The 25,583-nt window shown below is 48.6% G+C and overlaps 1 protein-coding gene across 1 annotated transcript in view; it reads right to left on the bottom strand.

Moving 5' to 3' along the window:
* LOC102460507 (vasoactive intestinal polypeptide receptor) overlaps positions 1-6,632 on the bottom strand; it is a 169,498-nt gene extending 162,866 nt beyond the window's left edge. Inside the window, exon 1 of the mRNA XM_075922882.1 lies at positions 6,170-6,632. Coding sequence (XP_075778997.1) covers positions 6,170-6,226 — 57 coding nt within the window. The 5' untranslated portion in view covers positions 6,227-6,632. The remainder of the gene's footprint in view (positions 1-6,169) is intronic.
* Between the last annotated feature and the right edge of the window lie 18,951 nt (positions 6,633-25,583).

Genomic DNA, 25,583 nt, shown 5'->3' with positions numbered 1-25,583 from the left:
AATCAATAAATTAGCAGTTCCCAGAAAACCAGCCCACATTTCAAACTCCCACCTCCCTCCAAAGCACTCTATGAACACTAATGAATTTGTCCTCTCGGTGCGCTACTGTATAGAAGAGGGAATTGAGGCATGGGGAAGCAAAGCAAACCATGCAGCAATCTGTGGCAGCCAAGCATAAAACAAACTGAACCTGCCGCATCTTGCAAGCAAAGAGTGGTGAGGAACAGAAGACAACTCAGCTATAAACAAAATTCTACACTTTCTGTACTTCTCTACTAAACAGCTAGCTCCTTTAATATTGGACGAGGGCCAATGTCATCTTGATTGTTATTTCCCTTCCTAGGTATTAATCCAGTACCTTGGGTCAGATCCTGCTTCCAGACAAATCAACCAAAGCTTCTTTCTCAGAGCGCTCGCAGCTCCCACTTACTTCCACGGACGTTATGGGCAGTTCATTCTTTTCACAATCAGGCCCTTGCAGTTTGAGTGCCCGGAGAATGCAAGGCTGGGGACATGTTAGGAGGAAAAACATTCACCTGACGATGAAAGAACTCCCCTAAACCTGTGCATAGCACTAGGCAGATGATTCAATGGGCAGAGAAGTTTCCTGGCCCCTCTCCCTCTTTGCAATCACGATTTTACCGGTGATCATGGCATGCTCCAGAGCATTTGTTGCAAAGTAGTTTCAGTTCTGCTAAGCAAGAGAGATTTCAATGGTCACAAAGGACTTTTCTCTGTAGGAAAAACCTTCTCATCCCGAGTCAGCTAGACAGTGACTAGGGGAGTGATGGGCAACCTCCACCGCATCATGGGTCTATGTGTAGCCCACAAGACATGTTGCTTTCTGTTGGCCACGTGCAGGGTTAACAGATTCCACTGGTTTCCATCTGCACAGTTTTTCTCCTGCCGGTATTACTGAAGTGACATGCAGAAAACAAGGGCACATGAGGTGAGGCGTGTGCTGATTTGCTGTCAGTGTCGTGTGCAGAGCCATGCGCTACTTCAGCATCCAATCAAAGCACTGCCACGGTTCAATTGGCCCAGCCCCTCAAATTCCAAGTACGCAAGCACAGTTAGCAAAACTGCCCTATCCCAGGAGTCCATCTTGGTTAGGACAATCTTGTGACCCACTGAAATGATGGAGGGGTACTCCTGCATCCCACTCACTAACCTAGGTTACCCATCACTGAAATAGGGTCACGCAGCCTCAGAATGAAGTGGGCCACAGATTTCGGGGACACATTCTTGGTTACATCTCCCTTTTTAAGGCAAAATGACTAAGCCTCTGATTTTTCCTAAAGAGGAAGGTTGAATCAAGATATGCAACTGCAGCTATGTTAATTATGTACCTTGATTCGATTTTCCCCGCCATCCCCATAGAGGGAGGCTGACAGGAGCAAATGCTCCCGTTGGCTTCCCTTACTCCTCACAGGAGCAGGAGTACTGGCTGCTGACAGGGGTGTCCTCTGAGATCAATTTAGCAGATCTAGTTAAGACCTACTAAATCAACTCTGGAAAAATCGATTGCAGCAGCATCAATCTTCTCCAGAGCGTATACATGACCTGCTTTCCCTGTCACCACTGTAGGTCAGGAGTTATTCCAACCAAGTCAGCAATAGTGCGAAGCTGGCATGACAGCAGCATTGGGTCTGTAAAAAGGATTCGAGTCTGACACTCATTGCACGAGGCATTAAAGATTCTCCAGTCTGAAGCCCAGATCTCATTGGCTCATTTTGTAGTTGGTTGTCCCTTCTAAGAATGTCAACAAAAAAGACCAAGTACCAATTGCGATGGGATGTTTTCTCCCTGGGTGGACATTTGCCCATTGTCGTATTGTGGTGGACAGAAAATGCAGTTCTGCAAAGTTTACAGGCTAAATATTGAGAATACAGACCACCCTTAGTGTTTCTTATGTAGAGGCTGATAGAGACCATTTATGAGGCCTGAGTGCAAGAACATCTTTACAGCTGTAGTTGGAAGATCACATATGCCACTGACCAGCTTTGCGAAGTTGGGTCACTACTTGTCTGGGCTGCATTTGAACCAGAGTCTAGAGGTGAAGCCTCCATGCTCCATCACCAGAACCCTTTTCCATTATTCTATTCTATTATGGAGCCGCAGGTTCCTCTCACTTACAAAGGGGAGAATCTGAACTAATTTCACAGGAGGGTAGGAAAGATGCCCTAGATGATGGGATACTAGATTGGGCCATGAGAAATCCTGGGGTCACTTCCTAGCTCAAACAGAATTCCTATATGACACTGAGGCTTCTGGGCCTTAAAGTGGCATGACCAAAGGTATTTAGGCACCTAATTCCTGTTGATTCCTAGAGGATTTAGATGCCTAAATCTCTGAGGATCTGGGTCAAAATCTACCCTGGGCCACAGTTCCCAGTCTGTCAAATGAGGACAATACTTTTGTACTTTAAATCTATTAACGACTGTGAGGCACTCAGACCGCAGCGTTAAGGACTTTATAGCTGGACAGCAGTCAATGGATTTACACCAGTGTAAACTGATATGCATGAGAGGAGGAGGAAATTGGTTCATTTTTGTTCACCGTTTTGAGTCACGAAATTAATACTCCAGGCAAAACTATCATATTGGCATAGCTGTATCTCCAGTGACACCACCCCTGAAGGGACACTGGGGATGAATTTGGTTCACAACGGTTTCAAACTATCCTACAAAGGAAATGGAGCCAGAAACATACACAGAACGTGCCAGCCAGAGGACCAGCCAGGATGCTCTGTCCATGGTCCCATCTGACTCCAGGCGCCAGTGGTCTGTGGCGCAGTAATAGACTACAATTCAGCAGCCCTCTCGCTTTTTCCATCCTGCAGACCACGTCTTGAAAGAGCCGCTCGCATGGACCCACTCCTCTGCTGGTCTGTTCCAACCATCACATCTGCCCTCCTCCCCCTGTTCAGCTGTCAGCATTTTTCATGTTCTTGACCCAGAAAACAAAGCTCACAACCCCGGAGATGGATGATCACCTTTTGAAAACCAGCACTGAGGGGCCTGCAGACTATAGTAACCTCCTGTCAATAGAACAGTCATGGCTGTTCCATAGGTGACCCCTAGCACTCTGCTTTGCATTTCATTCTCTCAGAGCGAACCTTCAATCACGGTGTTAATCTCTAGCCACAATTTTTTAAAAAGCAAACGTATGATGCAAACAATTTTCAATGCATGTACATATAGGTTGGAATGGTCATGGCACATCATTAATTGAACTGGGTGCTCAATTATCTTCGAAAAACTTCAACCACGCACTGTGTATTATCAATGTTTGCATACACTGAGTACCTACTGGAGCTGCTTTGTAGCACTGTCAGAAGTCAAGGATTTTAAGTATCATGAGGAGTTCTGTTACCATGAAGCTACCTTTAAAGGTATCGTGTGTGCGGCAGATGGCACAGCAACCTTCAGAAAGAGCGCTGGAATGGCAATAAAGGTTTCTATAAACAGTGAATACAATGGGTTTTCCCTGAAAGGGTCGGTTTTGTTTATATACATTTACATCAACTCCCCTACCAATGAGGAGTGGAATGAAAGAGTCAGGGGTCTACATGTGCAGTTTACAAATATATGGAATTATCCTAGGTCACCTATGTGGTAATTTGGACACTGGAAAAAGTTAGAGCCTGATTTGGCATTCACTTACATCAATTTTACACCGGTGTAATTCCATTCATTGTAGCAGAATCAGGCCCTCAAGGAAAAACAGTTTAAGCTACATTCTCTGACTGGGCCAGTCCAGATTGATCTGCTAGAAAGTGGGATTTGCAGAGCGATTGGAAGGACTGAAATCTCATTCTAGCATACGTGCGGAAACACCACCATGTTCATGGCTCAGTGGACCAGATTCTAATCTTAGTTACAGCACTGGCAAGCTGAAATCAGTGACATTACTCTCGTTTTCAATCAAAGGTAGAGGAAAACCCATTAATTGCTTTTCTCTGAAGCCTTCAGCACCGGCTTTTGCAAGAGGCAGGATCAACGCAGTTTGAGGTACAATGGCTGATACTGTATCCTAGTTTCCCTGTGTCAGTTATGCAGCATCCAGGGGGAAGTTTAAGAGCACTTCAAACACCTGGCTACAAGTAGTTTTGTTCCCTCCTGACCAGCCCAAGGCTGCTCCTGAAAACTTTTCAGGACAGACCAGTGAATCACAACAGTGAAATTAAAACAACCCTAAGCAATCCCAGCTCCCATTGCAGAACTTTGGTTTGGAAACACTGCAACTCTTTGGCTCTCTGGAGTTCTTAGCATTCATGAACAGATTCTACAGCAGTAGGCACAGCATTAGCAAAGGTGGTTGCAAAAGCTGATCTCTGGCCCTACTCTGCCTCTCCCACCAAGAGAAGCGGAGATCTAGCAAAGTTTTATAGAATATAAGGAAAGTAGGACAGAAAAATAATCATTGCACTACAGCAAGATAATAAACAGGGATGCAGCAGCAAAACAAAGAAACAATTATAACCAATGAAGCCAAGTTTGATCCAGAAGAAGAGCTAATTGATGGGCTGTCCTTATTAACCAGAGAGACCAGGAAGGCGCTGATACAAAGCCCAGGAAAAGATCCTCTCTCAACCCACAGGGCTGACAGTCTAAGGGCCCAATCCTTGCACAAGTAACTAGGGCAGCCGCTATAGGAGCTGGAACTAAACGTGTTGGCTGCTGTCTCACCCCTGGCTTGAAGTGGTTTGGTTTAATGGCTCTAGCATCCCCAGCAGCTTCTTGGAGTGCTCATAGGAGCCAAGCTGCTACCCTGACTATGTGTCTCCAGGATCAGGCCCCCAAAAGATTTCCTCGTGTCTCTAGGATTGAAATCCATGAGAATTGCGCCCTACATCTGGATAGGAGCAGGACCGGTCTCTGATCTCTGTGCTTCCATGAACCCTCGTTTGCCCTCCCCAATTCCTCCCCAGCTCAAGCGGGGAACACAGGCGCGTTTTGTCCTTTCCCAGAAGGAAAACACTGGCTTTAATTTAGTTCTTAAACCCCAGCCGACCAACCTGGGCGTTGGAACTGAAGATGCTGGGGGGGGTGGGGGGGGGGGTGCACCAGCTCTTCAGAGCTGAAGAAACCCAGAATTTCCACCTTTGTCGCAGAGTGGGGGGAACCCAAGGCAGGGCTGGGTGGCTTTTCCCGTGCTGTGAAATCCCATTTCGTCCCTTTGACTTGGCCCGGGCAGGAGCAGAAGAGGGACCCTGCATCAAGGGTCGGGGAATGGAAGGGGCCGAGAGCAAATGAAACCGGCTGCTGTCCAGCAAACCGGCTAGCCCCAATCCCCCGCATCTGAGAAGGGGTTTTGGACCCTCGAAAGCGGATGCCCAAATAAATCTGTTAGCCTCTAAGGTGCCACCGGACGGCCCGTTGTTTCTGCTGATACAGACGAACAGGGCGACCCCTCTGACATCAGTCGCCCCGGGCAACCTGTCCATCCCAGCAGGGCGCTCTGAAGGAATGTGCGGGCGACTGGGGAGGAAAGGCAAGGGGTTCAAGACCGGGTTTGAAGGAAAGGGGCCAACGCAGCCCCAGCTACTCCTGTTCGCCCTGCCTGGGGCTTCCTGCAGGGCGAGGAGAGGAGCTGGAAGGCGCCTGGTGCCACGTTCACTAGCCAGCCCCCGAACCAAGCCGCGTGTTCCGGCTGGCTTTGCTAGGATCCGAAAGAGCCTCACGGGGGGGTTTCTCCGCCGGGCGGCGGGAGGCGAACAAGTGGCTGGACCCTGGGAAAAGGCTGGTAGAAATTCCCACGGACAAGCCCTACCGGGTTCCCAGGGGCTCCTGCGCACCGGTCCTGTATTTGCTTTGCTCCCGGGGGGCCCTGAAGTGCCTTTTCCGCCGCCCGGCATCCACCAGGTCGCGCCTCCTGCCCCATATTCAGTCTCCTCCGGGTTCCCCCCAGTTGCTCCTCGCTCCAGGGTTTCTCTGAGCTCTTCCCAAGAAGCGAAAGCTGCAGACGCGGGAGCAGCCTTCGCCCCCCCCCCCCCCCCCGCAATCTAAGGGAGCCCCGGAGCCCCTTTCTCTTCGGGAAGCGGAGGCTCGGCGGGGCCCGCTGCGAGCCCCAGGGGGAGGGACCCCGTCGCGCCCTCCTTCCCGACCCAGCCAAAGTTTCTCGCCGCCGCAGCGAGACGAGCGGAGGGACTGCGCCGCGGACTTACCCAGGAGAGGAGGCAGCTGGCCAGCGAGAGCCAGAGGCAGGCGGCAGGGCGCTCCATGCCGGAGGCGCTGGCTCCGTCCCGCTCCCTTCCTGTCCAGGCGGCTCCCGGGCTGAAGTTGGCGGCGGTGCAGTCCTAGGGTCCCGGCTCAGCGCTGCCCTGCCCGAGCCATCTGCGCCGCGCCTGGCCACCGGGAGCCGCTCCGGGCGCGCAGCGAAGCCGGGACCAGCGAGCGCCGCGGCCGGGGTGGGGACGCCGAACCCAGCGACTCCGCCCTCGGGCTGGGGGCTCGCCGCGCCGGCCAATGGCGGAGGCTGGGGGCAGGCAGGTGCCCGGGAGGCAGCGGTACAGGGGCCGGGCTGGGGAGAGGCGCTGGAGCCAGGCAAGTGCCGCGGAGCAGGGGGAGGTTCGGACAATTCAGAGCCGGGCGCGCCCCGGCGCCTTTTCAGACCCGCCCGCTCCACGTGGGAGCCGGGACCGGGCGCGGCTCCGAGACACGGCTGCGCTTTGCCCTCCTTCTAGTCGTGCGCCCAGCGTCTCGGGGCACGCCGCTCAGGTAGCCTCCCCTTTTATAACGGGGGAAACTGAGGCAGGGAGGGCCCGCATATCTGGAGGGGGTGGGTTCGCCTGGGTGACCCTTCTAGCCCTATGGGGAGCCCTGTTCGTCTGTGTCTGCCAAAGCAATCGGGAGTCCTGCGGCACCTGCCAGGGTAACATGTATTAGGGCATCAGCTTCTGGGGGTAACCCCCCCTTGTCAGATGCACGGTGCTGGGTCTGTAAGTGACCCGGGGCTGAGCTGGATTTCTAGGCTCAGGAGATTGGTAGGAGATGGCCTGGGCTCTCCTCTTGGCTGACTGTGTCGGGGACCTTCCCACACTCCAGGGAACAAAGCAGAAGCTGCGGCAGTTGAGCTGATGAGCGGGGGTGAGCGTGGGAACGCCTGCGCCTTGTGGTTTGGGCACGGCGGTGGCCATGCAACCCATTCACCTGTGGGTTCTACCCATTTCAGAGAGCGATGGCGGGGGCCTTCCACATAGAGGCAGGGGGAGGGAGGGAGGACAAAGAAGCAACTGCCCCCAGGCCTGGCTATGCAAAGGGGCCCAGAGCTCTGGCCACTGCTGCCCCAAGCCACTTTCAATCTCCGCCGGAGCGCCGCACGGCACGCTCTGGCCAGCTCTTAGGGCTGCCTGGGGGGGCGGCACGCTCCAGGCAGCATTGAGGGGATGCCACAGCCTGGGCAGCACTGAGGGTGGGCTACTCCCAGCTTTGCCCCTTCCACCTGAGGCCCTGCCTCTTCCAGGAGTGTGGAGCCAGACCCCCCCAAACCTTACCCAGTGGGCTGGCATGGCTGTCTCCCCCCATAGAGGGAGTACGTGCTGTGGGGAAAGGGAGGGAGCTGTGGTCAAGAGACCACCTGTCTGTTACTCCATGGTTTGAGGGACCTTGGGAGCCTCCACTTAGCTAGGAAACAGGGGGCAGCTTTTCTCTTTGAAATCTCAGTTTCAGCACCTCAAAGCATTTGGTGAGGCAGCCTCCCTCCCCCCTATTGCCCAGAGATGGGCTTAAAAATCCAGCGATTAAGCACAGGGGTGGGGGGAGTCTCTCTCTTGGAGCAGCCTGTACAATTCCCAGGCAGCCTGCAGAACTGGAAACTTCCTTCGGAAATGAAGTGGAGAGTCTCCATCACGTGACTCCAGGAGCTGGGACTTGAAGGGGGGAAAAACACCACCAGGCATCCTGGGTTACTTCCAGCAGCACTGGGCAAATCTGTGAACATTTGTCCAGTACTTTGGGTGCCTTGATGACAAGCTACAGGGCTCCAAGGAGAGCTCCAAGGGGAGCCAGGTTTTCCACACCACCACCCACAGTGCAATTGACAATTTTATGGGCCCCCTCAGACTGAAGGGGGCAGTCAACACAACAGCCACTCCCCCGACTTTCTTCCTGTGCCCCTTGGAGTGATCTGCCCTTCAGAAGGGGTTAGGAGCATTAGCCTCCCCAGGAATTGAAATGAGGAGGGGTGTGTTCGAATTTACAGGGTGAGGTGTCAGGGCCGATGAGGGGTGAGACTGTGAGGGTGAAGGTAGGCTGTATGGCACCATAGTTGACAAAACTGGGGGGGGTGTTGGGGAAATTCAGGGGGGTATACACCCCCATAAGGGGGTGCAGGGAAATACCTGGTTAGGAGGAAGGAGGCCCTGCTGAGCATAGAGACAGCTCACATCTTGCTGCTTCTTCCCTCCCCTCCCCCATCTAGGGCCAGCCACTGTCTGACGCTTCCCCTATTTCACATGGTTTCTTTGTTCATATGTTGCTGCCGGCTCAAGTTCAGGCTAATGGATACACCGCTGCCTTCCTGTAAACACACGGCGAGACGGACCCAGGAGCCATGCTTCCCGTGCACTCAGCAAGCCCCAAAGCCTGGCCCCTTAGCACCACTCACTGACACATACTGAGACTCCCACAGCCAGTGTGATTTATTGGGGAAGGGCTTTGGTGGATCAGGGCTCTCCTGCAGCCAAGTGCTTCAGCAGATGAAATGAAGAAATAGCTTTGCTGGCTCCGGTCAACAAAGATGGGTGTTTTTTTTTAAATTGCTTTTATACCCTGTGACTGACATGCTGAGAAAAACAATCTCTTTTCTCCCTGAAGGCGACCTGCAAAGAGGGAAACAATATTATTTGTGACTTTTTCCCCCCCAGTTTCTGATGCATGAATACAATTTGAAATTGTAGGTGCCTTTTCAAGAGGGGTCTCCCCCTCCCATTTGTCCTTTTGGGTTTGACATCACAAATGCCAGCCTTTTTGGCTCTGTTTTGCCTGGAAGATTGCACCAAGGATAACAATCATGGGCACAGCAAAGAGAGATGAGAAATTAATCACATGCATTATTTGCACAGTTCTTTGAACACATAATAATGAGGCCTGCTTATAAAATGACAAGGGGATGGCCTGTTAGCTAGTAACTGTATCTGCAAGTTTGTAATAAACTTTTCCATTTCAGTGCACCTATCCAACTGTGGGCCTGAGGCATCCTGATAAAGCTGTGAAAACTGGGGAGCGGCTGGCAAATGTGGCTCTTCAGAATCACTGGGAGAGAATGTCCGAACTTTTTAAGCAGAAGACCCCCAATGGAGGCAAGGGGGCATTTTTGAAAGAGATGAGTTTAGTGAAGGAGATGTCCTTTTCTAGCTCCTTCTTTCCTATGAACCTTTCCAACTCATCTGATGAACTGGGGTTTCCCCACAAAAGCTCATGGTTCCATATATATATATATTGTTAGTCCTGTTATTTTTAAAGTTACTGATTTACATGACTTCTTCTCTGAGACTATGAACCTTTCAGTGAGGGACCGATAAGCCTTTCCACTAAGGATGTGAAAATGTAACAGTGTACTCAGTTAACCAATGAGCTTGGGCTCATTGGTTAATGTGCACGGTTACACACAGACCTCCAGTATGCACAGGGACTGGCTTAAAAGCCGGCTCCCCATGAGCACTGGCTTCTCCATGCACTGATACAGAAAAGCAGCAAAGTGGCGGAGGAGGGGGCAGCCACTGTCCCACCCCAGGGGCATGTAACTGTGTAACTGCTGAACAATTTCAGCCATTACACCATTACTGAAACACATTTTAACATCCCTACTTTCCACTGACTCCAGCTGGCATTGGATCAAGCCTTCATGTTGTGTCCAGTGCCGGCTTCCCCAGTTCTGTTACTTAACTCAATCTTCTTTCCTTCCCTAGTACAGATCCTAGGGCTCTATTGGGCTGAAATCCCCTTCCCCCCCCATGTCATCAATTTCTCTCCTGCTTAGTCCTGCTTAAACTCTTTGGTTTTGAGGACAGGGCCTGGACGAAACCGTGTTCTGCTCCTGATAGCCAGAAAGAAGATCCCACAAAGAGCTTCAGAACCATACATAGCATCATCATCCAATTGCTAAAGTTTGTGGTCTCTGTTCCATGCCCCTTTGACTGCAGATGCCTTGCCCATTATTGTGCATGGACTGCCATCCCCATAGTATGGCAAGCATTTGTAGTGGGGCATATTAATCTGGAGCAGCATAGCATTCCATAAGATAACCATGGCGTTTTATTTTGTGCAATGCATGGAGGTTAGAGACAGAAGACTAGCAGCCAATACTATTTCATAAATAAAATGGGTCAACCCATCTACAGGGCTAGTGTAACCCACATACTTTGTGTGGTTCATTGTCCCATATAGTGGCACTTAGACCGCTTACAGCCAGAGATAAGAATAAGGGAGCTCTACAGTATAAGCTGAGCTCAGCTGGCTTTATTGCTCAAGCTGTAGAAGCTCCTAAACTAAGCTCCAGAAGTATCTGGTTCAATTCTGCATGGTAGCAGCTACACTAGCCATACTATAGATCAGGGGAAGGGTGGCTTCTTCTTCTTCTTCTTCTTCTAAGGTTCAGGTACCATGAAAGACATGATGGATTTAAGGTGACTATATATTTTATTTCTCTCCAGTGGGTTTTTCTAGACATGCCCACTATCTTTGACTATATTTTGGGCCAGATCCTTAGCGTGTGTACATTGATTTATACCAGATCAGGCTCATCATTTCCTGATCCGATGACATATTAACTTCAGTGGCAGAAACCTACAGATCTCTGTGCACATTTTTGCCAAAAAGTAGAGCATAGAAGGGACTGGGAAAAATCTAATAGGTCACCATGTCTGCAAACCTGATGGGAGGCTCAGCTAGAGATACCCACCAACCCATATGAAGTTTAATTTTCACTACATTGGACAAGAAGCAATGGGTTTAAACTGCAGCAAGGGAGGTTTAGGTTGGACATTAGGAAAAACTTCCTAACTGTCAGGGTGGTTAAACATTGGAATAAAACTGGTTAAATAGACATCTATCGGGGATGATCTAGATGGCATTTGATCCTGCTGTGAGGGCAGGGGATTGGATTTAATGACCCCTTGAGGTCCCCTCCAGTTCTAGTATTCTATGATTCTAGTGTCATGTGGCCAGCTGCTAATCCCTTATTTACATGGGATAATACGCTGGCCACAAAAGTGATGCAAAATGTGGAGAAAATGCATTGCAGTGAGAAACTATTCAGCTCCATCTGTTCAGTGGATCAAAAGAAGATGAAGAGGCGACTTGATCACAGTGTAGGAGTGCCTTCATGAGGAGAAAATACAAAGTCTTTAGTCCAGTGGAGAAAGGCAGAAAAGCAACCAGTGGGCGGAAGCTGAAGCCAGACAAATGCAAATTAGAAACAAAGAACAAAGTTTTAATAGGGAGGTTGCTTAGCTCTTGGAACAAGCTACCAGGGAAAGTGGTAGATTCTCCATCTTTTGATGACAGGAAGATACACTTTAGCCAAACATAAGTTCTTGGGCTCAATACTGAGTTTAATGGCCTGTGATAGGCAGGAGGTAAGATTACATGATCTAATGATCCCTATGGGCCTTAAATTCTGAATCTATGGGTATGTCTACACTACAGAGTTGTCGGAAAAACATGTGTTTTTCCGACAAAATTTGAGGAATGTCCATACTGCAATTGTGTTCTTCCACAAGAAAATCGAAAGAAAAGAGTGTTTTTTCTGGCATTGGTAACCCTCATTCTATGAGGAAGAAGCCTTTGTGCAAAATAGTTCTTTTGCAAAAAGGCGTGTGTGGACAGAGAAGAAAGTTCTTTTGGAAGAAGAGGAAAAAGGAAAAAGCCAGGTGCCCTGGTGGCCACTCCATCCATAGTAATCACAGCTCACATGCGAGAGAGCATCTATTCAGTGTGGACACTCTCTTTTTGAAAAAGCAGATTGTTTTTTTGATGCATTTTTGCAGTCTAGATGCTCTCTTTCAGAAGAAGTTTTTTCGGAAGATCTCGTCTGAAAAAAGCTTCTTCCGAAATAAACCTGTAGTCTATACATAGCCTATGAGGACTTGCAGTGGGGGTTAACAGACCTAATGGGAACCTGGGCACAATCAGTGGCAGTGTTGTCTTCAAGTCGTCATTGTCAAATCCAAGTCGAGTCTCAAGTCACTACAGTTCAAGTCTCAAGTCGTCTCGAGTCCCTAAAGTCACTTTCGAGTCAAGTCCCAAGTCGAGTCTTAATTTAAAAAATGTCAAATACTTTTGTACAAGCCATCAACATCGATATTTTTGGACAATTTTCTCACCACATCGATTTAACAAAATTAGAGAGTCTCAAGTCACAAACAATGAACCCGAGTCAAGTCTCAAGTGGAGTCACCTCGGCGACTTAAGTCAGATTCGAGTTCAAGTCGTGGGACTCGAGTCAACAACTCCAGTGAGTGGACCTGGCTCTGTGCTCCTGGAAAGAGCAGGGCTTTGGGTGGAGGGAGTGGGGCTGAGCAGCCAACTCTCAGGGTCGCCTGGAGCATGCTGCATTCCTTCCCCCCCTGTCCTCAGAGCGGCAATTCAAAAGGGCAGGGGCGCTCCTGTGGTAATGGTGATGATGGCTGAAAGCCCCGGGCACTTTTGAATTGCCTGCCGACCCCAGAGCAACTGCCCCTTTTCTCCTTTTGCCAGCAGCCCTGAGGGCATTTATACAGAGTAGCAAAGTGCACCATTCGGGCGTGCTTTCTACAGCAACTTGGGTGTTGTGCTTCAACCAGTCACTGCAGAATTATCTGTCCTTTCCATTCCATACAAAGTTTGTCATTTGTATAGAGAAAGGCTGTGTCTACACTGGGCCACTTATTCCAGAAAAGCAGCCGCTTTTCTGGAATAAGCTGTGAGCTGTCTACACTGGCCCCTTGAATTTCCGGAAAAGCACTGACGATCTACTGTAAAATTGTCAGTGTTTTTCCGGAAAAACTATGCTGTTCCCACTCGGGCAAAAGTCCTTTTTCCGGAAAACTGTTCCGGAAAAGGGCCAGTGTAGACAGCACAGTAGTCTTTTCCGGAAAAAAGCCTCGATTGCGAAAATGATGATCGGGGCTTTTTTCCGGAAAAACGTCCGTGGCCAATGTAGACGCGCTTTTCCCAGAAATACTTATAACGGAAAACTGTTCCGTTTTAAGCATTTCCGGAAAAAGGTGCCAGTGTAGATGTAGCCAATGTGGAAGGAACTGGAACCCCAGGCCATGGTTCTTAACTGAGACTATTTTATGAATGTGCGGTAAGTGGCCGTGTTATGTTGAAGAAGCTGTTAAGTGCAAGGAAAGACTGTATGAGCCATTTAAATAAAATTATCTGTCTAGTGTTCTTGTACATAAGTATCAAGGTGCATGGACCTGTTATAAAAAAACCCAACTGAGAGCCCTTTTATATGGTACGTGCAGCAGTTAACACTACCCATGTACAGGAAGCTCAAACATCTACTAGTTGTTCCAATGAATGAATAATAAACCCTGGATTCGAACTAACAAATTCACAGTAATTAATGATTCCTAATGAGCAACTGAAGCAAACAACAATAAGGCGAGGAATCAGGCCAGGTTGTTACCTGGTTTAAATCAACCTAACTCTGCAAGCTTTCCTGGAGTTTTGCCAGTTTACACTAGCTAGGGATATGGTTTTCTGAATCTAGGTTGAGCTTTCTTTTCTTTTTATGCACTGTTGCAGAGTAATAATGATTATTACATACAGGGCCACAGTCATGCACCAGGGCTCTATTGTAGAGCACAAACAAGATACTCCCTGCTCTGTAGAGCTTATATTCTAAGACCAGGCACTGGTGGATACAGAAAGACAGGGAACACAAAGAAACAGCAAGACAACGCTGATGGGCAGCGGTCTCAGGATACCAGCAATTGAGCCATTGTCAGGTATTCTGAAGGGACAGTGTCTAGGAATAGAGTAGTGTCCCTTTAAATAGTGCTGAATCCGCTCATTGTGCACACGGCATTTTATGTTGCAAAGCTGCCAGGAAACTCAGAACAGCAGGTGTACAGCTAATAAACATGGTTGTCTGGGACCCAGCTGTGGCCGGGTGGTTTCTTCACGTTTGTTATGCAAAGAACAAATGATGCAACACAAAGTATCTTAGCCAAGGAGAGTTTTAAGGGGGGATTTTACCTAGGGCAATGCCATGGCTTTGAAGAAGAAGTGAAGCATCTTACAACAGTACATGGGCATCTATGTACCCCACACGTAACTCCAGAAGCAGAACATTCACCACAAGAGGGAGCACCAGGAAAGGCTCTGGTCTTTTGAGAGCACATGCTCTAGGTCCTTCTGTCTCCTGGCCATCAGGCTGACTCCCATGGTGCTCAACAAGTGGAAATTACCCACAATTCCCAGGTGGGGGTCTCCATTCACAAAGAACAAGTCCAATGAGGTTCGAGGCCATCACTGGGGTCCTATGGACTGTCACTTGTCTCTGTGTTCCTCTGAAGCCTAAAATTGTTTGTGGAGTCGAGTCAATGTGGTGTCCTCGGTACAGGTCCAAGCTTGGTCGAGGGTTCCTTTTTTTCCCCCAGAATAGCTTCAGGTTCAATCATCAATGGGGTTTGTGGCCCGTTACTGTCCAATTTTTTAAAGGCCAAGGGGAGGGATAGCTCATTGGTTTGCACATTGGCCTGCTTAAACCCAGGGATGTGGGTTCAATCCTTGAGAGAGCTACTTAGGAATCTGGGGCAAATCTACCAGGGATGGTACTTTGCCCTGCCATGAGGTCAAGGAACTGGACTCCATGACCTCTCAAGGTCCCTTCCAGCTCTATGAGATAGGTATATCTCCATATATTATTATTATTTAGCCATTATGAATTGTGAGGCAGCAAGGCATGTGTCTGTGCTTTGCCCAGAATCCTACCCCATTGTGACATCAAAGGTAACTCAGCCAATCACCACACTGCTTCTACAACTCATTTGCATGCAGCAGTTTCATTGGCTGCACAAGGCAGATGCTGGATTACTTGGCCTGATTGCCAGCTCTTTGTGACAACACAGGCGTTCTGCTACTAATAAATAATAACAGGGTGTGTTGGTCACAACTCATAGGACCCACTTTTATTCAAGGCCCATTATCTCTCCATACCAGAAGAAAGAAGTTCCATCAAAAGAGCCAAGATATAAGGGAACACAGTGGAACAGCATGAAACCACAGTCACCCAATAGTTCAATAGAAAAGGTGGAATAAAGATTTGCCCACAAGACTGTGCCCAAGGAAATACAGCATTTTAGAACCACATCTTTGTGATGCTGGGCAGCCCCCTCAACATCTCTGGCTCAATTTTCCATCCAGTAATCTAGGGATGATAATAATTACTTATCCTACCTCAGAAGGCAGTGAGGATTAATTACTTAATGTTCCTGTTGCGCTATATTTATCTTCACATAGTCTATGCCAGCTGTAGCAGGAATCAGCTTACAATTATCATGCATTCACTGGGGACTATTCATTTGCAATGTTCTTTGCCAAAACCATTTCCTTAAAAATAATTTTAAAACACCTTAACGATTTGGGTTCTGGCCCAAAACTACTGTTCTCTTTAGGCCTTTTTTAAAAAAAAGGTGTTGGAGCTATGTAAATCACATACCTCAGCCGGCATGACTGACTTAATATAGCAACAACAACTCCCTCTCTGCACAACATCCCCAACAGTTTGAAGTTGAACAGATCAGGCAAAGTAGCTGATGATTCATTATTGGTATTATTTATATCCTTGGCATGGATGCAAATCCCAGGGTGTTCATGGTGCTGTGTAGATAAGGAAGAAAACAACGTCCCTGCCCCGTAAATCTTTCAGAGTGAAATGAGACTTAGTACTGATGGGGCAGTGTTGTGTCAGACACAGAACACCTACGTGCAGGCAGCACTAGTTATTTGAAGGCAATGACTCTCAGGGGAGCCAACAGCCTTCATGGGTCCCTGGGCATGGTGGATGGGCCCCGGCTCCACGCTCATGGAAGGGGTGGGGCCTAAAGCAGAAGGGGTGGAGCCAGGGCAGCCCACCCTCTTTACGAAACAGAGTGAGACACGGTCCCCTCTTCTGCCCTCAGAGCCGTACAGACCATGTTCCACAGCACTCCAGTGGCCATTTAAAGGGTCCAGGGCTCTGACTGCAGCCGCCTCTGCTGCCTCCTTTGTCCCTTCCCCAATGGTGGGCCTAATGCCTCTCAACTTTACCAGATGACTGTTTCCCTGGCAGGAGTCTGATCTGTCTTGTGCACCCACCTATCACCTCACTTAAAAACTGCTTGCTTACAAAATCAGACATAGAAATACAAAGGGCTCCCATCACACTGCCACTGAAAAATTGCGGACTTTCTCATTTTTGCCATATAGTTATAAAATAAATCCATTGGAATGTAAATATTGTACTTAGGTTCCAGTGTGTACCACAGAGAGAAGATTGAATCAGTCACAGTCTGACATTTCAGTCTGTACTGACTTTGCTAATGCTTTTCATGTAGTGTGCTGTACACCAGGCAAATATCCAGCTCTGTGGATGGACCCCTTGGGAAAGCTCTGTGCAGGCTAAGTCAAAGGGTTTGTGGGGCCCAAGGCAGCATGCTTGGCTGCACCGCATGGCCAGGCGGCTCCCAGCCAGGGCAGTGAGCGAGCAGCCGGGTGGGCGGACTCTGGGCAGCGCAGGGCACTGAAGGCATGGGGCCAAAGGCAACCACCTTGCTCACCTTGCCTGGCTCTGTGTAGAATCATAGAGCTGGAAGAGACCTCAGGAGGTGATCAAGTCTAGCCCCCTGCTAAAAGCAGGACCAATCTCAACTAAATCAACCCACCCAGGACTTTGTCAAGCTGGGATTTAAACACCGCTAGGGATGGAGATTCCACCCCCTCCCTAGGGAACCCATCCCAGTGCTTCCCCACCCTCCTAGGGAAATAGCTTTTCCTAATATCCAAGTAGACCTCCCCCACTGCAACTTAAGACCGTTGCTCCTCATTCTATCATCTGCCACCACTAAGAACAGCCTCTCTCCAGCCGCTTTGGAATCTCCCCTTCAGGAAGCTGAAGGCTGCTCTCAAATCCCCCCTCACACTTCTCTTCTGTTGACCAAATAAGCTCAAATCCCTCAGCCTTTCCTTGTAGGTTATGTGGTCTAGCCCCCTCATCATTTTTGTTGCCCTCTGCTGGACTCTTCTCCACATCCTTTCTGTAATGGGAGGTCCAGAATTGTACACAATGCTCCAAATGTTGTCTCACCAGTGCCAAATGGAGGGGAATCATCACTTCCCTAGATCTGCTGGCAGTACTCCTCCGAATGCACCCGTGTCCTTCCAGACTCCCGGCTGTGATAGACTCAAATCCACCGTGGGTCTGGGACACCTCACACAAGATGGGACACAAGAACAGAACTGAATTTCTCCCATGGTGCCTTTTCCATCCTCTGGAATCTCAGCTTTGGCAGTCTTTGAGAAGTCAGCCTGTGTCTGTTCTGGGTGTGCCAAAAAATCTCGAAAGCATGAACCCAGTGTAATGGGAAGGGTGTGCAGACAACCAGCAACAAGAGCACTGAGAGGCATGAACTGCCCCGTTTGTGTCAGTGGGTGCTAACTCACATGGCAAAGGGGACACTTGAAATGCCAGTGCTATTAATGACTTCTCTGTTCAAAGGAGAGGAAGCAGGCGCAAAGGAGGAGGGGCGCAAAGAGGGAAAACGTCCCGGGGCCTGGTGATTCTAACGGGCCCTTAAAATTGCTGCTGGAGCACCGCATTGCCCCGCACCATATGCTCCAGCCTCTCTGAGGGCCAGTGTGTGTGTGTGTGTGTGTGTGTGTGCGTGGCACTGCACCATCTGAGTGGCATTGGGGGCTGCCTGCTCCGACCCCACCCCCTCTGCCCAAAGTCCCACCCCTTCTGGGACTGCAGCCATAGCCCCTCCCCCACAATGCCCAAGGGCCGGGCAATCCTATCAGCTCCCTTGAGAGGAAACATCATGCTATGAAGCTCTCTGCAGTCTACTCAGACTGACACCACGAGTGTCCAATCAAGAAGGACCAAACCCCACTGGATCTGACAGGGTACCTGAGACCTTATCAAGGGGGACCTAGGCTCAAGGGACCAAACAGAGCATCTGAGCCTTAGGGGGGAGGAGCCAAGCTCGAGGAACACAAAAGAGCATCCCATGAGCCTATTTTCAACATCTGCATAACCGACCCAAGAACAACATCCAATTTTGTCGTGTCAAATAGGCGGAGCTATGGGGATTTATTTTAGCAGTTCATCAAGGGCACAGAAAAATGGGGGTTTAAATGTCTGTGTGTGTGTAGAAACTGAGATAGGTAGAAGGGAGGCATCATTAAAGTATCCTAAACTGGGGAGCTTCGGTGTTGTCTGCACTCTGTTGGATGTTCACATATTTCATAGCTTGCATTTATATCTGATAAGTCATTAGAGTAGCTGTCGATGGACAACTAGCCAAAAGAAGATGAGTTTGCAGAGAGACAAGGAGAGGGTAAGATCATACCTTATATTGGCCCAATTTTTGTTGGTGAGGGAGAGCAGCTTTCGAGATCCAGTAAAAGAGATTACCTTGCCCACCTTGTCTCTCTAATATCCTGGGACTGACACAGCTCCCACAACACATGAGTTTTCACATTCACTTGAAAGAGGACAACCAGTCTGGAGAGAAACCGTAGCATGAAAAAGTCACGTGGATGTGAGTGGTAGGTAGGATTCTCAGTAGGTGTAATTAATGTAGCTCCCTAGTAGGGATCTTGACTTACACCATCTAGGAATCTGGCCCAAAGAGTTTAACGAGGCAGAATGAATTAGGAAAATGTCATTTGTGTTAGTTCACTCCACACTGAAAGGTCACTGATATTTTGACTGCACAACCCCAGAGGACTCCAAACAAGGATCAGAGCCTGTATCATGTCCTGCCCCAAACAGATAACACGTTCGACAGTTCCTACTTGTAATGGGGTGCCACTCATCTCTCACAAGTGCCCCCCTCTTTGGCTGAGGGCGTGTGCTTGCACTCTCTTGTTTGAAGTCTCTTAGGCAACTCAGGCCGCCAGCCAAATCACATACTCTGGTTGCAAAGCACACAAATTCCTTCCTTCAGGGAATATATCTGATAGTGGCCTATCTTGATACGCCAATAGTATCCCTCAGTCTGACCCCCCACTTTGGAATAGAGAGGTGCCCCCCAGGTCTTCCCCTTCTGGAGGCAGCATCCTCGTCCTTACCTCAGGGCTTTATCTCAGAGCCCCAAAATAGTCCATCTGTCTCCAATAAGCTGTCCCCACAGTGCTTCTGCTCTCCCAGCCAGTCAGTCAGTCACCTGGTCTACATATCTTGAGGTCTCCAGAGGAACTTACTGTCTCAGACCCTGAAGCTCCTTTTATAAGGCCTTCCTGGCCCCTGATTGGCTGTTTCCTTTGCATCCACTCTAGCTGCTTGGAGGACCTCTCTATTATCTTTCTGGGGCAGTTTGGCAGGACCACAAGGCCTCTGGCAAGTGGCCTCAGGGCCTGCTCCACCCTGTCTCACTACTCCAGAGTATCACAATCTTAGATTTTAACAACACAGAACGGGTGAGTGAACAGGCAAGGAGCAGGGGAGAAGCGAAACGAAGGAACACAGAGGTGTGTTTGCATTACTGGGGTCTCCATAGTCACAGAAGAGGTGCCACCTCTCTTTAGGATTCCTCTATCACGTAGGTTTCTCTGATTTCTCCGATTTCCTGGGTAGACATCAGTCTCTGTCAGTGTTAACCACTAGCCCCGGGCTTTTTTAGCAGACTGGAGCTTTCTCTTCTTGACTGAAGGCAAGATGGCCGTGCCTGGTATTTTTCCAATAGTTTTAAAGTTCATTGTCTGTATGAGCTCCAGCCACTTAGTTGGCAATTGGCCTGCTGCCTATCAGCCTCCAAGCCATCCTGCATTTCCTTCAACCCTGCTGCACAGATTATAGGACTCTAGCAAGGATGCTCAGCGGAGTCCAATGGGTATAATTAGAGCTTGGCGGCTGCCCATTCATATTACCAGGAGGAAGGGGAATCTAGAGCAGCGGCTTTCAAACTTTTTTTCTCATGACCCAGTTGAAGAAAATGGTTGATGCCCATCACCGGATATAATTTGACTAGTGGGTGGACTCCAGGGTGGGGCTGAGGATGAGAGTTTTGGGATATAGGAGGGGGCTCCGGCTGTTGGATTCCCTGTCTGTCTGTGGTACCAGAGGAAAGGTACTGGGAGGGATCATTTGGGGGAAGTGATCCAGGGAAAAAGCTGCCAGAATGGGAGTAAAAGGAACCTTGTCTAGTGCTGTCGCCTTAGGGTCCGTGGGCCGGAATCTGGAGTAGTGCGTAGGCCTAGCTTCCCCCCAGACCTCCCCACTCCATCACAGAGTATATCCCTGGAGACCAAGACTATGGAGGATGTGACGGACCCGGCCATGTCTGGGCACAACTGAGGGCGTCCGCTTAGGGCAAATTGCTCAACTTTGGGGCTCCTTCCAGTCCCCAGACTGGTGACCTCTCCAAACAGGCCACAAACCAGTCCCACAGAGTGCTTCAGCTGCCTGCCTGAAGCCTCACGAGCAAAACCCCTCCGACACCCCAGCAATATCCGTGCCCCAGATGGCCCCGGGCCTCATACACAGGTGGGGGGGGGGGGGGAGGGTCCTAGCACCCAATCCCACCTACCCCGAACAAGTTCTGTCTGGTCCCAAGAAACCATCCACAGATCCCTGGTCAATTTACCCTCTGGATCTTACCCACAAATCACGCTGGGCCAATCCTGTAGAATCTATATCTAAAGGTTTATTATCACAAGCAAGAAAAGTATGGGAGTAAGGTTGCTAAAGAATAGTACGTTACATGCACTGAATCGCCCAGTCTTCGATGCAGGCTCTAGCAGAGATGTTACAGCTGCTGTTTTAAAAGTTCTTGTTGCGCATCCTAGCATCAGGATGGGTTCACAGGTCTTCCGGGCTCTTCGATCCCTGCAATGCTGCCTCTGGGATGAAGTGCTGAGCTGAGAACCCAATGGCATTGACCACATGGCCTCTTTATACCCCCTTCCTGGCCTCTTCTGGTATGTAGCAGGTCACCTGGTCCTCAGCCTCTCTCTGCTGGCCGCTCTTAGATGTCCGCCCTCATGCTTTAGGTGTGTCCTTGGCCCATTGAGTGCCAATGTCCCACAGGGCCTCGCTAATTAGCATGTCCACAGGCCCGGGCTCTGCCCAATGCTCAACCACATTCAGAGAAGTATTCAGTATCCACACAGACTACAGATTCCTAACTACACACACAGACATTATACAACCACATAAATAGCTTACATAGGATTATGAGATAATAAGCTTCTATTCAGCACCCCACATGGCCCCCTTTTATACCATTGTTGGGGCCAGCATCCCCACCTATGGGTGCAGCCATGATCTGGCTGCTTCCCTCAAATTCCAGTAACATGACAGAGGGGTTTTCACTCCAAACTGTGGACTAGCCCATGATGAGTATGGCACCTTAGACTGTGACCCTTGCCTCTAGAAAAAAAGAAGAGGCTGTGTGGAAGGTCACAGTGAGTCTCTGTCTGTCTGTCAGAAGTTTGGGATCCACAGGGCATGGCCATTGCCACAAAAATGAGCTGTGGATAGCTGCATCCACATCCGCAGAGGCAGAGGCCTGCAGATATAAAACAGGTATCCACAGATTTATAGGTCTCCTCTGATGAAAACACGATATGCTGCTAACTCAAAAGATTAAGCTCATCCCCATACTTTGCTGCATGGCTGAAGATGAGGCTATGGGGCTAGAAGCAGAATGGAAACCCCCATGGTTAGGTCTTCCCTGGCAGGAAAGGTATGTTTTCACTTTGGGGGGACTACCACACCTTTGGTATCCCACTTTAGAAACACAATGGAGACAAGGCACCGTCGTCTGACTGCAAGGAACAGGACAGGAGCTCAACCGATCCAGTTTCTTTCAAGATGGAGCTTGACGAATGAGATTATAGGCTCGGTTTCCCTGTAATAGTGGAGAACTGGATTCAATGAGCTAGTAGAATCCATGTCCCAATGTAGCTACAGATGGGTGTGGAGCTGCTGACCCCACCTCATTACCTTGGGCTAGACACTACCAGTGCTTTGCCTCCATTTTGGATTTCACAGTGAGCTCAGTTTTCTGCATTCGTAATCTCACTGTAAGCCCCCAACCTTCGAGTGATTGAAGACAGCCTTTACAGCCCCAAATTCAGTGGATAGTCTCCGTTAACACCCCTTTGTAAGGCTACTGGAATTCTCTCTATTTGCCTATCTGTGGGTGGCTTGTGTTTGCTAGTCAAACCTGCTATTCAAAATTCCTCTTTCCCTTTATTGCAATGAGGAAATGACAACCAGGCAGCTTCCTCCTCACTTATATCTTCACTCGGCATGAAGTGTACAAGAGGGCAGCATTCAAAGCTGTTCAGTAAATACCTGGTGTAGCATTATGTGGATTTGCCATGTGGTGTGGTTACAAATAGCCTGGCTGCTTATTGTTAGCTACTTGCCATGAATTAGATCTTAGAGTAATGCTGAGCGTCTGCTGCGATGCAATTCTTTTTAGATGCTGAATATAGCACTAGTAGTCCACGTCTCTCTGACTGTAGCCAGACAGCCCCCCCCCCATCTCATCAATCTTGCTTGCTCTCTGAGATGTCTGTATACAGGGCAGAGAAAGAACAATAAGGAAAATCAGCATAGCCATTAAGCTTTGATCTGCTTTGATGCGAGATCAGGATATGCGTGTTTTCTCTGACTCTGAGTAAGCTGAAAACATGGATATGAGGAGAGAACGATTAAGGCAATAAGCTGAGCTCGAGGTTGCAAGAAGTGCCCGGCTGGCACCCATGTTGATACGAACACACACAGCCGTCCCTGGGAGAGGAATCCCCCACTGAGAAAAGAATGCCCAGTACTTCCAATTTAATCCTCTCAACTTTCTCTTACAAGTGTAAATTAAGTTCACAACTCCCTTGTAAGAACTGGTCTCACAAAAGGCAGACCAGTACTATTTGGCATCATAGATAAGAAAGAGAAATATGTGACCCCATGGGTATAAAGATGGGTACAGCAGCACACTCACTTTTGAGTGTTAATCTACCCTCTACCTGCTGGTTGGGTTTGGTGTTTGACCTCCCGAGGTTCTATGGGGACGCCCACCTCGTATTTTCGTCTTTCCTAGGAATTGAGGGACCGGCCCTGGCATGACATGCTGGAGTTGAGAGGCACAGAAAGGGGTAAAAATTATACCTGGATGTGGTCCTCTGTCTTAAGTGTACACAGACTTAGAGCTCTTTAAAGATTAAGCTGTTACTTGGTGCTATTATTTCTGTTTTCCTATCTTTATCTTCTTTGTAACCATTTTTAAGATCTAGATTTTGCTAGCAGTTAAGAAATAGAACAATAGCCATTGCAACTCTATGATTTATAAGCTTCCTCAATAAACCTGTAACTGTTTAAGCTTTAACCTGACTCCTTCAGTTGCTGTAACAGAACCAGGCACAATTTAAAAGAACTTCAGCCGGTTTTAAGGGACAGATATAGGGAGAGCTTGGGCATTTGGATTTGTGTCACTCCCAGGTGGCAGATCCATTGGGGCACTTCTCAGCCTCCCCCAGGCTGCCCGCTGCGAAGGAATCACAGCTTCTAGCAGCTAAAATCTGAAGTGTAATAAGCTCTCCCTGTAAACTTATTGGGGCGCTCGTCAACCTCCTACAGGTTGCCCGCTGCAAGGGACCCTGGTCTCAGCAGTTGAAGTCTTGGGTGTATCGCCCACACACACACACCACTCACTGCCCTGACCGTCGGCTGACACTGACCGATTTGTTTCTTAGGTGTCGCTCCTGCCCATAGGCTATACTTGCGTGAGCAAAGAAAACATTACTATTACATGGGACCAAACCATTATGCCCATTGATAGATTTACATTGCTTGGTATGAATAAAGTCTCGACACGCACCAGTGAAAATAGTTTCAGAGAATGAACAACAGTTGAGTGGACAATTTGTTCCCTTGAAAGAGGGCTATAGACTGAGAATTTGTCTTCTGTGAACTTCATTTTTATTTCGTCAACTTTATTTGTCCAAGTCACTGTTGTTTTTTTTTCTTGAAAGACAACAAATTTTGTGTTGCATTAAAAAGAAATACTTGACTGAAGACTCTATGGCTACGTCTACACTGGCCCCTTTTCCGGAAGGGGCATGTAAATTTCATCAGTCGTCGTAGGGAAATCCGCAGGGGATTTAAATATCCCCCGCGGCATTTAAATAAAAATGTCCGACGCTTTTTTCCGGCTTTTAAAAAAGAGCGTCTACACTGGCCCCGATCCTCCGGAAAAAGTGCCCTTTTCCGGAGGCTCTTATTCCTACTTTGAAGTAGGAATAAGAGCCTCCGGAAAAGGGCACTTTTTCCGGAGGATCGGGGCCAGTGTAGACGCTCTTTTCCGGCTTTTTTAAAAGCCGGGAGAAAGCGGCGGACATTTTTATTTAAATGCCGCGGGGGATATTTAAATCCCCCGCGGATTTCCCTACGACGATTGATGAAATTTACATGCCCCTTCCGGAAAAGGGGCCAGTGTAGACGTAGCCTATTAGACAGGGAAATCTTCTACTAATCTGTGGGTAAATACATGATAGATAATGTCAGATTTGCCTAGCCTTACTGGAACTGATTAATCACAGTATTGTTTCAGTTTTAAGCTGTTATAATTCCACTGCAATAAATGTCAATTTCAATAGCGAGTGGCCTATCAGAGACAGGTGGCTTTTCAAAGGAATTTTATTGTGTTCTGCTGCATCACACCAGTCATGGCTGAACATAACAGTCAAGGGGTCAATCAAGAAAAGGGTATGGCATGACAGGGATGGTCATGAATCACAGCTATCAATGGAAGACTTGCACACCCATTGTGCGTCAACAAAAAGGGTTTACAAAATGGGTGTTTTGGCAGCCTGTTAGCAAATATCAGTCTTAAATAGTAACCCTGTCCTGTGACAGAGATTTACTGTATTACCAAAGAAGATGTCACAATGCATGTCTAGATAGGGTAAGTACTATCAGGCTCTGCTGTTTAATGATTATGAATCCAAATAATAGCCTTGAACAAATAGAAAGATTGAGGAACTTTTCCCACTGGCCGGCTCCACAATGACGTCCACCACAGGATCTGGTGACGAGAAACAAAAATCTTTTTGTCCTCCTGTAAGCTTACCCGGCACTCAGGTATTTCTGAAGATCATAGGAGTTGGCAACACTGTTGTGTTTCACCTCAGAGGTGGCTGCATTTTGGTGCCAATGACTGATTCCCTGGCCGCATCCTCAGCTGGCATCAACTGGCATCGTTCCAAGCAATTCCTTTAGGGTTATGCTGGTTGACACCAGCTAAGGAGCTGGGCATAAAACTGTAATGCATAACACATGATGTAGACGTTAATCTTCACACACACAAACGTATCCCTACCTCTGCGTTTCACAGTGTGCCCTGGTTTCTATGTTTGTCTTTAAGGCTGTAAACTCTT

The sequence above is a fragment of the Pelodiscus sinensis genome, chromosome 2, assembly GCF_049634645.1.
Source record: "Pelodiscus sinensis isolate JC-2024 chromosome 2, ASM4963464v1, whole genome shotgun sequence".
Taxonomy (NCBI): domain Eukaryota; kingdom Metazoa; phylum Chordata; order Testudines; family Trionychidae; genus Pelodiscus; species Pelodiscus sinensis.
Note: the sequence above shows the minus strand (reverse complement) of the source record. Positions and strands in the feature narration are given on the sequence as shown.